General features: G+C 56.7%; 1 protein-coding gene across 1 annotated transcript; it reads right to left on the reverse strand.

The window, feature by feature from the left end:
- Positions 1 to 1,458: 1,458 nt before the first annotated feature.
- On the reverse strand, positions 1,459 to 12,153 carry FBXO31 (F-box protein 31). The gene is made up of 9 exons (XM_049786748.1): positions 11,811 to 12,153; positions 7,674 to 7,745; positions 6,855 to 6,931; positions 4,893 to 5,060; positions 4,354 to 4,428; positions 4,064 to 4,173; positions 3,461 to 3,614; positions 3,047 to 3,357; positions 1,459 to 2,749 (listed from the first exon to the last, which is right to left on the reverse strand). The coding sequence occupies exons 1-9, from the start codon at positions 12,136 to 12,138 to the stop codon at positions 2,527 to 2,529; spliced, it is 1,518 nt and encodes a 505-aa protein (XP_049642705.1). The 5' UTR covers positions 12,139 to 12,153; the 3' UTR covers positions 1,459 to 2,526.
- Between the last annotated feature and the right edge of the window lie 1,704 nt (positions 12,154 to 13,857).

The following is a 13,857-nucleotide window of genomic DNA, read 5'->3' on the forward strand; positions in this document are numbered from 1 at the left end:
AGTGTCTTCAGGGAGAACCTGGAATGTTGAAGACAGAAGCTAAATGGCAATACCCAGGCCTGCCTGCAGGCAGAGCCTGGGGCTGAGGTACCACCCCTGCTGAGCCAACACCTCCATGAGGGGTCCTGAAGGGCATCCACCCCCTGACCCAGGGGTGCCACTCAGGCTGATGAGAGAACAGTGGAGCCCCAAGGCCGGCCTGCAAGAAACTCTTCTCTGCCCCAGATCAGGCCAAGGGCCTGATGGGGTCACCTCCCACTAGTGCCCTCCCAGGACGACTAGCTCAGGGGGATACTTGGCCTGCAACCCCTGTTGTAACCCAGAGCAACCCCAGGGCTGCTCCAAGTCAGGGGACAAGGCACTATAAGTCCCAACACCTCCCAAAGGAATAGATGCTGGGACACACACAAATACACCCCAGGGGGTTGCAGGGGCACAGGGAGAAAGGGTCTGGGAAACAGTACTGTAACTGCTGTCCAGACCATCCCTTCCAACCTAGAAAGAGCAGAGTGAGGATATGACCAGGACTGGGGGGATGGGGACGTACCTAACCAGGGCTAGGGTGCCGGCAGGGATTTTGATTAGGGTTGGGGGGTCTAATGGGGCCTGACCAGGGCTATGGTCCAGCTGGGAGAGGCACCCATGGCCACCTGATATGAGGGGCTTTGGTGCAGTAGCCCTGCCCATGAATTCAACCCTCCTAGCCCCATGACCAGCCAACCCCAAGGCATGTGCTGTGGATGTCTGGTAGCCAAGCAAGTAGCCTTCAGGCCTAAGGGACTGCACCAAACATGTCTGCAGCAACTTGAGGATTTCTGAGGGTGTGAATATGTACGCACATGTATTAACATGTTGTGTGAATGAACACCGTTTGCATGCAAGTATGGACACTGCATTGTACATGTGTGAACACTGTGTTGTATGCATACATGAACGTCATGTTTATGAAGATGAGGTGTGTGTATATGTGAACATGGTATGTGAGCACTGCTCTGCATGTGCCTCTGGGAAATTCTGGCCATCACAGTAGAAATGGGAAACATCGGGCCCGGAGAGATAGCACAGCGGTGTTTGCCTTGCAAGCAGCCGATCGAGAACCAAAGGTGGTTGGTTCAAATCCCGGTGTCCCATATGGTCCCCCGTGCCTGCCAGGAGCTATTTCTGAGCAGACAGCCAGGAGTAATCCCTGAGCAATGCTGGGTGTGGCCCAAAAACCAAAAAAAAAAAAAAGGGAAACATCTGAGTGGCCCGAGCTCTGGGGAGGGGGTCCTCCTCACACAGCAGTGAAACCACAGTACACCCCCCCAAAGCCTGCTGACCTGCAAGGAGAAACTGGGTCACATGCTGCTCCAGCTGGGGGTGGGACAGGCAGGGGGTGACCCTTCCCCTTGGGCCTCTGCAGAACAGGGTATAAATTGGGCCCCAGCCCTTGGGTGATGCTTACACAAGAAGCTCAGATACGCTAGAAGGCAAAGGGCTTTTATTAAGGGAAAGGTCACGCGGGGCCCTGCAGGAGCGGCCAGACAGGGCCTTCCCAGACTCTTGTCCCTACTGCCCACAGGGATGAGCCATAGTCCCAGCACAAAGCCCCTGGCTACAGTGCCCTCTGCAGGCACAGAGGGGGCATACAGGTGGCAGATGGAGGAGCTGGGGTCCCCCAAGTCCTGGTCTCTAGCAAGGGCTTCAGGAAGGGGATGGGAGGAGTGAATCTTCCAGAAGCCACGCAATGGCACGTGGAATAAAGTGGTCCCGGTGCCTACGGTGCTGTCCACCCTGGGCTCAGAAACAGGACACGGTGCAGACTACTTCTCAGGCCTGTGGTAGCCCAGGTTATGCGTCCCATCCCCCACCCCATGGAAGCTGAAACCGGGGTGACACACTACACCCACCACCCAAAGAGCTGGATATGATTCAGCATCAGAACCAGGCAGTGCATGTGAGAGAGGACCCAGGTTTCATCCCCGACACAAAAAAAATAACAAAACAATAAATAAACTTGAGCAAAGCTGCAGAGAAAGGGAAATACCTCCACCTGGCCCAGCACCCCAACATTCTGACTTCCCAGGGTGGCCCGGTCTGGCCCCATCAGCCTCACAGAGGCCTCTGGCAACAGCCTCATCCCGCACAGATACACAGGATCATGCACACACGCTCAAATACACATGCCATGCTCACGTATGCACACACTCAGACACACCATGCTGACGCGTGCACTCGACAGGTAGGCCATGTTCACATGTGTATACATACTGTGTTCACATGTGCACACGCATTTGAACACAAACCATGTTCACGTGTGCACACATGCTCGGACACACACCATGCTCACATGTGCGCGCGCCATGCTCACACATGCATATGTGTGCACACGCCCTCTTTCCTTCCTCGATGCCCTGATACTACCCAGCATCCAGGGCTGGTCCCTCAGACCAAACCTTCATCCCCTTGCTCCAGGGCGACTTGACTGTTCTGGCTCTCTCTCTGGGGGCCAGATGGAGGGGAGGTATGGTGGGGGTTGCGACCGGGTCAGGAGGTGAGGGACTGAATGTTCTTCAGCATGTCCTCGAAAGCCTGTGGGGATGGCGCCTCAGCATGGCGGAAGGCAACTCGGACCCGGCTGTACAGGCTGAATGACTTGAGCTCCAGCCAGATGAAGCCGAAACGGTCGTCATCAAAGAGGACGAAGACACCTGGTGTGTGCTCGGGGCTAGTGAAGCCGTGGCCAGCGATGAGGCCGGTGCCATAGAAGCTGCGCAGAGTCAGGGATGGGGAAGTGAGGGGGTCACCATAGACACCATACCCCCATCGCCATAGGATCCCTCAGCTCCTGCTGCTGCTCATCTGTGAAAGTCACAATGAGCAGCAGGGTCGGCACTGGGGTCTATCAATCCCCCTGGGGGAAAGCCCTGTGCAAGTTCCAGGCCCCTCCCCATGACCCAGCACAGGAGCTGGAAACAGCCGAGGCAAGCAAAGTGGGCCCCACAGGCTGTAGAATGTTAGTCCAAGTCCCCTGGACAGTCACCCCAAGGAGGCCCACCCGGCTCACCAAGCCCTGTAGCTTCGGGGATAGTCCTCTTTCCTCGAGCTCACACCCACGGGCAGCACAAAGGGCTGGGCCTGGCTGGATGGAGCAGCTGCGCCCCCAGGCTCCACAGGATCCTTGGCTGGAGGCTCCATAGGTTGGTGGGGGCTCTGAGCAGCTGCAGGCGCCCCCTGCTGCCGAAGCTGCTCCTGCACACCCTGGACCAGGCGGGACAGTTCACTGAAGCTACGCTGCTGCTCCACGTCTGGCAGCTGGATGCGGTGGGCCAAGTCCACCTCCACCGTCTGCTGCCCCGCAGGGATGTTGGGGTCACCCTAGGGGCAGGCGTGACAGGGAAGCTGAGTCATGGGGCTGGACACACAGCCCCCTTCTGTCCCTACCCATCTCCCCATTCCCAGTACCCAGGATCTCACTCACCGTGACCTTGGTGCCCAGGGCCCGGCCCCCGTGGAAGCTGAGCATGACCAGCTCCAGCCCGTGGCTGCCATAGGTACCTTTGAAGAGGCCAGGTGGGATGAGGTCGTCAGGGCGGCTGGGCGGGAGGTAGATGCGGCGGTAGGTCAGGCAGTTGCTGTGGATGACAGTGGTGTGTGAGGCGGGCAAGGGTAGTTGTGAGGCAGGTATAGGGGGTGAGGCGAGCAGGGCCCTCCTGGGGCTCTATCCTGAGCAGCCCCAGTGGCCCAGTGGGGGTCCAGTTCCCTGCACCAGGTCTGAGGCAGCCTCAGACCCACATACTGACTGTAATGACAACCCAAGCAAAAGACAAACACCAAGGAGGGTGGGGAGTTGGGCATGAGGCCATAGCACCCAGAAGAAGAGTGAGTCCACAGCATCCTGAGGGACTGAGCACACAGCACCCATAGACAGAGAATAACCCAAGCAAAAGACAAATACTAAGGGGGATGGGGAGCTAGGTGTGAGCCACAGTATTCACAGATAAGGACTGAGTTCCCAGTACCCTCCTGAGGGACTGAGCCCACAGTATTCTCTCTGGGCCAGAGCCATGGCAGTCATACTTACTCATACTGGCTGGTGTAGATGAACTTCATGAGGATGAGCTCCTGCATGTGCTCGTGGAAGATGTCCTCCAGAGTGCGGCCCCACTCCTCGCGCAGCCATGTACGAAACTCCTGCGGGCAGGAATGGGACAAGGCAGGCTCAGCCCAGTGACACAGAGATGGGTGAGTGGGAGACCCAAAGTGGGGATTGGGAGCCATGTGCAGGGAGGGGAGGGGAGGGGAGAAGAGCCTGGGGAGGCAGCACTGTGTGTACAGAGGGGTGAGAGGGACAGAGACCATGTGGGGCCTCACCTCCTGCCGCCCACCCGGCATCCTGTGATGGTCTGTCTGGCTGCACTTGGTGGAGAATTCGTCCTTCTTCATGATCTGTGGGGTCCGCAGGGGCAGGGAAAGGGATGATAGGCAGGTCACGGTGCCCGGACATGGAGCAAGCAGAGATGGACAGAGGCAGCCAACCCCTCAGGTAACAGGGTGAGCCCAGGAGAAGAGCCTTCGGTTCTCCTCAAAGTCCCAAAGGACAGGTGCAGCCCTGGTGCCCATTGCCCACGGGAGTGTCCACCTGCCAGCCTACAGCCCATACTAAGGGTCCTATTCCAAGGGCACCCGTGGGACCCGAGAACCAGGAATGGTGCCAAGAGTGTGAAACTCCAAATGAAGTAGAAACTACAGGGACTTGGGGCATGAGAAATCTGACCCCTAACCCAAAGCCTAGTGAAGCCACACCCTGCCCATGACCTAGAGCCCAAGTGAAGCCCCACCCCAGATATGGTTAGAGCCCCGCCCCTGACCTGGAACCAGGGGGAGCACCACCCACAGACTTTCTCTCCCACCTGGATGTGGCCGCTGTGGGGCCCACGGTGGCCGTACATACACTCCACGGTGGCCGCCTTCCGCTCCATCAGGTGGATTCTAAACAGGGGCTTGAAGCGCATGGGGTCATCCACATGGGGGTCGTGGGGCGGCAGGTACATCCAGCCCACAATGAACAGCCCATCCACCTGCAGCAGATGTCACAGCTCAGCCACCTGCGGCGCCCTCCTGGAGCAGACCTCACCCACAGAGAACAAGCATTGATCCAGGACAGGGAGAATGAGGATCTGTGCTGCGTCCTCCCACAAGGCCAGTTCAGCCTCGGCACCCAACTCGGCCAGTCAGGCTCACAAGGCCCTTAACCCCAACTAGTCAGCTAGAGCATATGGGCAGCTCAGAAGTAGGAGTGCAGAGCCAAAGAGATAGCATGGAGGTAGGGTGTTTGCCTTGCATGCAGAAGGACAGTGGTTCGAATCCCGGCATCTCATGTGGTCCCCTGAGCCTGCCAGGAGCGATTTCTGAGCATAGAGCCAGGAGTGACCTCTGAGCATTGCCGGATGTGACCCCCCCCCAAAAAAAAGTGGGGGTGCAAAGGGATGGGGCCCAAGCATAGTATGGCTGACCTGGTTTGATCCCAGGCATCCCAGATGGTCCCTGAGCCTACTAAGAGCAATTTCTGAGCACAGAGCCAGGAGTAACCTCTGAGCACCCTAGATGTGGCCCCAAAATTTTTTAAAATTGGGGTCGGAGGGGCCAGAGCAGTGGCACAAATGGTAAGACTGTCTTGCCCACGCTAGCCTAGGATGGACTGCAGTTCAATCCCCCAAGCCAGGAGCAATTTCTGAGTGCATAGCCAGGAGTAACCTCTGAGCATCAGCGTGTGGCCCAAAAACAAACACAAAAAAAAGTGGGGCCAGAGTGGTAGACAGTGATAGGGCATTTGCCTTGCACGCAGCTGACCTAAGATGGATGTGGGTTCAATCCCCGGCATCCCACATGGTGCCTTGAGCCAGGAGCAATTTCAGAGTACAGAGCTAGGAGTAACCCCTGAGCTCAGTGGGCTGGGCAGGTGTGGCCCAAAAATCAAAACAAAACAGAAAACCAAAATTTAAAAAAAGTGTAGGTGCAGCAGGGGCAATCTGGAGAGGGTTCATGGAGAGCTGCATGGGCCCCACTCCATCGACTGAGGGGCCCCTGGGCACGGAGCAACCAGCAGGTTGGGGAGGGAGGTGGGGGACTCAGGTGACACCCAAATTGAGACACATACAGCCCTGGCTTGGATCTGCTCCCAAATCTGGCCCTGGGATATCTGTTACAGTGAGGGCCCCTGGGACAGCTGAACCCCACAGGGAGCAGCCCTGGTCTCTGAGCAACCCATGAGGCCTGCACGGCCCCAGGAAAATGGTGGACTTAATCGTTGTGTGGCTGGGCTGGCAATGGTCATGGGCACCAACCCCGATGAGAAGGTAGAAGCAAGAGAGGACCAGGTCTGGATGCAGAATAAGGGAATAAGGCCTCAACTCTGCTTGGTCCCAAGGCCTTGAGCCAGCTCCCATTACCCAGGCAGCTGAATTCTGTGGCCCTCAAGCCCCAGCATGGCCTAAGCATCCAGGGGGTCCAGCAGGCCAGTGACCACCTCAGTCCCTCCTTGGAGGAGTTTGTACACCAGGGCTGGTGCCAGCACCAAAACTGTACAAGCCACAGGATCAGAGTGACTTAAACAGTGGCACAGGCTTTGCCTGTGTGAGCCCTTACATAGCATGAATTTCAATCACTGTGGTAGGAGTCACTTCTGAGCTCTGTGGCAGGAGCCACTGCTGAGCACTGTAACAGGAGTGTGTTCTGAGCAGGAATGACCTTTGAGCACAGTGGCAGGAGTAGCCCAAACACCAAAATGCAGCTAACACAGCAGAACTCTCAAGGATCCTATGGGCCATTGATACATGCAGACCTGCGAAGGGGGATGGGGATCAGGCACTCACCACCACGTTGAGCAGCCCTCCGTACGGCCCGATGTCTGGCTGCCACAGCCCCAGGATGTGTCTATAGCGGTGGAGCACTGGGGAAAAAGTGTCGGTCACAGAGGGCCACTGAGGCCCTGGTGCAGACTGTGGAAACACTAGGGGCTGTGCATATGGCACAAATATAGGCTGGGCCTGGCAGAGCCTCATGCTCCTGGTGACCAGGGTCAGAGGCACCAAGACATTGATGACCCTGTAAGGCCTCTGCACGCCTGTCTTGGCACCACTTTTCTGGGGTCAGTGGGCACCTCTGCAGGGGTCCAGGGCACCAATCAATTGGGGACAGGCTTGGCATGGGACCAGCAGGGGGCTGGGCTGTCCCTCACCCTGAAGCACACAGAGACAACAGGTGGGCTTCCCAACAGGGCATGTGACCAGGTGCGTCTGGTAGAGACCACAATGTCCCCATCGGGGTGCCTGCCTGGGCCAGAACAAGGGAACTCGGCCAGGTGCGCAAGAGCAAGTCCAGAAAGAACCATAGCCAGCAGGCTATGTGGCCTCCTAACCCAATGCAGAAAGCAGGGGGCCAACCTGTGCCCCTCCCTGCCCCTACAACCCCACAAATGGGGCATGTGAAGACACCAGCCCCACTCCCACCTGGCGCTCTCTACCCTCCCTGTCCAGTCCTGGAGACCAGTATCCTAGTGACCATGCAGGGCTATGCAGGAAGCTGCCGGCAAAGATCCCGCCAATGCCCCAGCGACTTCATCCATCTGTGTATTTGTCTGTCCACCCGCCTGTTTGTCCAAGTCCAGCCAATAGCTCTGATGATACACTCACATTTGGCATAGACATCCCGGCAGGACACACCCGCAACCTCCAGTCCCCGTGCATCCTCGCACACGCCGTATTCTGCAACGAGAGTTTTTGCAGTGAGCTCAGAAGTAAGCAGCAACAGCACAGCTGACCTGGGATCCCCCAGACACTACACAGTGGAGACTCAAGGACCCAGAACTGGAGTCATCAGCCTGAGCATATGGACAGACACAAGGTCAGGGCAGGACAAACAGACACCCCAAACCAAGCACTGGGAGAAAAGGGGCCACCTTCTAAGGTTGTTCATCTGAGGGACACCCTGAACTGGGCCTTGGGTTGTCCACAGCTGAGCAGGTCCAACCACTTGCTGGCTTTGGAGAGCATGAACCCCACTCACCCAGTAACCACAGGCTCCCCTGACCACCCTGATCATGGCCATCCTGACCATGGACAGCCATTATCACGGAACAGGGTCAAGCCAGTGCTCCAGAGGTCCCCAGACCCATCATGCAAATTGCACAAGCAAAGACTCCCAGCTCCACCTGTTGGAAGGGCTGGGCCAACCTCTCCAACCTGCTGTGCTGGGGTCTGCAGGGTCCCCACACCCACACAGGTGTCCAATACAGGACGGGCACATTAGCAATGTTGAATAGAAGTGTGAGCTGGGAGCCCAGAAAGATAGGACAGCGGTGTTTGCCTTGCAAGCAGCTGGTCCAGGACCTAAGGTGGTTGGTTCAAATCCCAGTGTCCCATATGGTCCCCCGTGCCTGCCAGGGGCGATTTCTGAGCAGACAGCCAGGAGTAACCCCTGAGCACCACCGGGTATGGCCCAAAAACAAAACAAAAACACACACACAAAAAAAAAAAAAAAAGAAAAAAGAAAAAAGAAATGTGAGCTGGTTACAATGATGTACAGCTTGTGAAGTAAAAACTGAGTTAACTCTAAAACATGGGATCTTAAGCTGGCACTGTTGACATTCAGACTGGATGCTTTGTTGTGGGATTCATCCTGTAGGTTTTGGATGTTTAACAGATCCCTGGTTCTGCTCATTGGCTACTAGTAGCACCTCTTCATCACAGTTACATAGTTACCAGTGCCTCTCAGGTGAGAACCACTGTTCTCTAAAGGCTGTATTGTAGGGAAGAAATAGTATTTGTGTTAGATATTTTTGGGGTTATGGAACATGTGTTTATTCATATTTAAACTGTACTTTGACTCACGCACTTTTTTTTTTGTTTGTTTGTTTTTGTTTTTGGGCCACACCCAGCGGTGCTCAGGGGTTACTCCTGGCTGTCTGCTCAGAAATAGCTCCTGGCAGGCACGGGGACCATATGGGACACCGGGATTCGAACCAACCACCTTTGGTCCTGGATCGGCTGCTTGCAAGGCAAACGCCGCTGTGCTATCTCTCCGGGCCCTGACTCATGCACTTTTTAAAATTCTTGTGGTAGGTTTCTCAGACTTGAAATCTTAAGATATAATAAAGGAGGAAACAAATAAAAAAAAAAAGTGTGAGCTGGGGGGAATCCCAGGACAAGGCATGCAGGGGCAGTCAGTTGAACCCCAGCAGCAAAGCACTGAACTGCGCATGCCTGTCTGGGGAGACCTCAGCCGCCGACCAAGGCCAGCCCTGTCCAGAGTCACCAGAGTGTCCACTCAGCTCTGCTTGGAGCGCACGCCCAGTTCTGGCATTCATCCCGGGCATCATTAAACTTATAGAGGTAGAAGGGGTAGTGTAAAGGCTCAGAAGCTGCAGCAGCCCTAAAAGGTGCCCCTGTTGTGGGTGGGGAGTTTCAGAGACACATACTCTGGGGGCTGGACAGTGGGTAGGGGAAGCATCTTTGCCTCACACAAAGCCGACCCAGGTTCGATCCCTGACATTTCATACCTCTGAGCCTGCCATGGATAACCTGAACACAGCTGGGTGTGACCCAAAATACAAAAATAAACAGATATTCTCCCTCCCCTCCCCTCCCTGCCCCATCTGCACAGGGGTGCACCTCATACTCCAGCCCAGAAACGCTGATTTTCAAAAGCTCCCTGACACCAGCACTGAATCGCCGAACTAATGATGAATCTGCAACTGAGTTCTCTAAAAAGGCCTGTGAGGTCATTGCTGGGCCGATGCTCGCAGGCGCACTGGCCGTCTGGTCTCAGGGACCAGGAAATAAAACCTCGGGGTTCCCGCCAGGATTTTCTTCGGCTACGGTGACTAGGCAAACTTTGGCTAGGACACAACGTCAACCAAATAAACATGGCCTCAAAGTGGCGCAACATCTAGGACAGCAGCCAGGTTCGCAGGTGCAGGGGAGAAGAGAAGGGGGTGAAGAGGGTGAAGAAGTGTTCTGGCTCCTCTTGCTTCTTTTTTTTTTTTTTTTTGGTTTTTGGGCCACACCCGGCGGTGCTCAGGGGATACTCCTGGCTGTCTGCTCAGAAATAGCTCCTGGCAGGCACAGGGGACCATATGGGACACCGGGATTCGAACCAACCACCTTTGGTCCTGGATCGGCTGCTTGCAAGGCAAAAGCTGCTATGCTATCTCTCCGGGCCCGCATCTTTTCTTTTTCTTTTTTTTTTTTGTTTTTTTTTTGTTTTGTTTTTGGGCCACACCCGGTGACGCTCAGGGGTTACTCCTAGCTATGCGCTCAGAAGTCGCTCCTGGCTTGGGGGACCATATGGGATACCGGGGGATCGAACCACGGTCCCTCCTAGGCTAGGGCAGGCAAGGCAGGCACCTTACCTCTAGCGCCACTGCCCGGCCCCATCTTTTCTTTTTTTGCTTTTTGGGCCACACCCAGTGGTGTTCAGGGGTTACTCCTGGCTTTGCACTCAGGAATCACTCCTGGCAGGTTCAGGAGACACTATGGGATGCCAGGAATCAAACCTGGGTCGACTGCGTGCAAGGCAAATGCCCTTCCCACTGTACTATTCCCCTAGTTTCTGTTTAATTCTTATATCGTGTGGGTCTTAATGCAGACACATATTCTAACATCATACGTATTATCTGGTACACACACATTTTTTGTTTTTGTTTTCGTTTTGGGGCCACACCAGGTGGCGCTCAGGGGTTACTCCTGCTCAGCTCAGAAATCATTCCTGGTGGTGCTCAGGGAACCCTATGAGATGATGAGGATTGAATCCAGGCTGGCAGCATGCAAGGCAAACACCCTCCCCACTGTGCTACCGCTCCAGCCCACCCCCTCAAGTCTTTTCTTTTCAGGGGACCCAGAGTTTTATGGGTTCTCCCAGCACAAGGCTGGGCAGTGGGAGGAGGGGCATTCCCGCCTTCCCCAACTTGCCCTTTGAGCCCCTCCTCCCTCAGTCCGTGAACTCTCCTCTTAACCTTTATGCAAAGGTCAATTACTAGCTGTTGAGCACTGGGACAGACATCCTGAGCACTACAGGCCTGAGGCCCAGGCTGAAGAGCAACAAGCAGGACTCAGCTCCACCCTGTCAGTTGCAGCAAGGACGAGGCTCCACCACCTCCGGGAATCCCAACAGGTGGGCAGGTGGGCAGGAGGGGGCACGGGGCACATCACCTGCACCCCCAGAAAACAGCCACGAAGTGCTCCTGAGTATCACATCCATTACCCAGGAGCTGAGGCCGACGCGCCAGTTTCCACCCCGAGGATCTGAGAGAACAAGAGCCCAATGACCCTCAAAGTGGACACAGGAGCGACCCCAAGGGGAGGCCCTGTGGGTAGTTTCCAGATTCTGCCTTTGCCTTCTGCCCTGCTGGCCGTTCCCTCACTTCTAGGTAAGAGCTGTTGGAGCCGATGGAAACGCCGTGAGGGACCCCAAAGCTCGTGATAACGAGTCTTTTCTCCGGGCGCTGGTTCCCCCACCCGTGCACCACCTTCTTAGGGGCGCTGCCCACCTCGCTCAACCTGCCCTAGAGATTCCCCAGAACCCTTCCCAGGAGAGGCCCTGCCAGTAAGTAGACCTCCCCAAGGATCCCGATCTGGGTAGGTCCCCAAGAGACTAGAGCCGTAGACTCCGAACCTTCTCCTCCCAGGGCCCAGGCTCCCCGAACCCCGAATGCATGCAGGACCCCGTCGGAACTCCCAAAGCCGCGCCACCAGGCCCAGTCCCTACCCCGAGAGAGCCCCGCACCCCCAGATTCCCCGCACCCCGCCCCCGCCCCATCCACCCGCGCTCACCCTCGCGGCAGCGCCGCCTCCAGATGGTGTCGGTGTGCAGGATGCGCCGGAACCTGGTGCACACCCGGGCCAGGCTGGACAGGTCGGTACCGGGCAGCGACGCGAAAATCTCCACCAGCAGCTCCGGCGGCAGCTCCAGCAGCGAGAGGCGCGGGGGCGGCGCGGGGCCCGCACTCAGGCCCGCGGCGCCCGCCTCGATTAGCTCCTCCTCGGGGTCCGTGTCCGGCTCGCTGTCCGCCGCCGCCGTTTCGGCCGGGCCACGGCGCTGCTGCCGCCTCCGGCAGCCCCGGGCCGCGCCGACCCCGCACAGCCGCGCGCACACCGCCATGCCTGACAGCGCCGACTGCGCAGGCGCAGCATCGAACCCGCCCCGTGACGTAAGACACGCCCCGCGACGCAGGAACGCCCTCGAAGGCCTGGACACGCCCCTCGGAGCAAAGACACGCCCCCAAACAGCCGGGAATGTCCCTTGGGAAAACAGACACGCCCCTCGGGAACAAAGACCACGCCCCCAAACAGCCGGGACTTGTCCCTTGGGAAAACAGACACGCCCCTAGGGGACAAAGACCACGCCCTCATAGGCCGAGGCACGCCCCTCTGGCGCACAGACACGGCCCTTCGGGAAAAAATAGACCAGCCCCTTAAGAGCAGCGAACCGCCCCAGACATCAGAGACACGCCCCTTTGCATAGCCACGCCCCCATGGACAAAGACACGCCCAGGTAGCCGGGACACGCACCTCGGGAGACTTAGCTACGCCCCTAGACACGTCCCTTGGAACATAGCCACACACCTCTGGAACGGTACGCCCCGACCATCTGAGACTTGCTCCCAACCTGAGCATCTGGGAAGTAGAGTTACACCCCAGTGTGACAGTCACACCCTGAGGGCCGAGCCCAGCCTCCCAAGGGTTGAACCTCCAACACCAACTCCCTCCACCCAAAGAGCCTTGAGACACTCTGGTCCCACCCACCAGTCACAACCCCACCTATGGAAATCCCATGCTGACCCCTGAGTCTCAGAATGAGCACTGGGCACTGTGTCACCCCCAAACCCACGAGGCCGGGCAAATGGGTGTGTGAGTGTTGTGAGAGCTGAACATTGGGCCCAGAGCGTGAGCAGACTGATGCTGGGTCATCCTGATGGTCCTCCAGGGCGTCAAAGAAAAAGGACCCTTCCCTGCAGGACCCCAACTGACCTTCCCCTACAGGAAACCATGAACCCTACCCTCCCCCTGCAGGACTCCCACAGACCTGCCCCAGGAGTATGGTTCAGAAGTTCTGTGCTAGGTGCTCAGAAGAAAAGTGCAAACATTTTCTTCTGGTTTGAGGGTCACAACCTGTGTGGTGCTTAGGGTCAGCTCTCGAATCTCAGTACTCCCATTTCACTGCTCTGGAAAGCATGTGGTGCTCTGAATTCCCTGCCTTGCACTGAAAACTTTTGACGGCGCCCAAACTCAGGGAACCCAGGAGATCAAACCACTCAGAGCCCACCAGCCTGACTTTGACATCCAGAGAGAGAAGCCTCACTTCACTGCTAGTGTGCCAGGGTGTAGATGTGGGCACCTAAGTGGCCCTGAGTGGCTGTGGGCCCTTCAGTATTGACTTCTGGGGAGACAGAGACACCTGCCTGATGCAGTGATGCAGTTTCCACAGGAAGCCTGCTGACAGCAAGGGATTCTCCCTGACAGCTCCAGCTCTCCCAGACGCCAGAAATAAAACCTTGTCCACCTGGAATGTGCGGGGACACGGTCTTGCCACATTGGTCACAGACATTCTCATAAAAAACATGTCTCCAGGGGCTGGGAAGGTGGCGCTAGAGGTAAGGTGTCTGCCTTACAAGCGCTAGCCAAGGAACGGACCGCGGTTCGATCCCCCGGCGTCCCATATGGTCCCCCCCAAGCCAGGGGCGATTTCTGAGCACATAGCCAGGAGTAACCCCTGAGCGTCAAACGGGTGTGGCCCAAAAACAAAAAAAAAAAAAAAAAAAAAAAAAAAAAAAAAAAAAAAAAAAACATGTCTCTGGAATGTGGCTTGGTGGCAGATCGA

This window comes from Suncus etruscus, chromosome 14, assembly GCF_024139225.1.
Source record: "Suncus etruscus isolate mSunEtr1 chromosome 14, mSunEtr1.pri.cur, whole genome shotgun sequence".
Lineage (NCBI taxonomy): Eukaryota > Metazoa > Chordata > Mammalia > Eulipotyphla > Soricidae > Suncus > Suncus etruscus.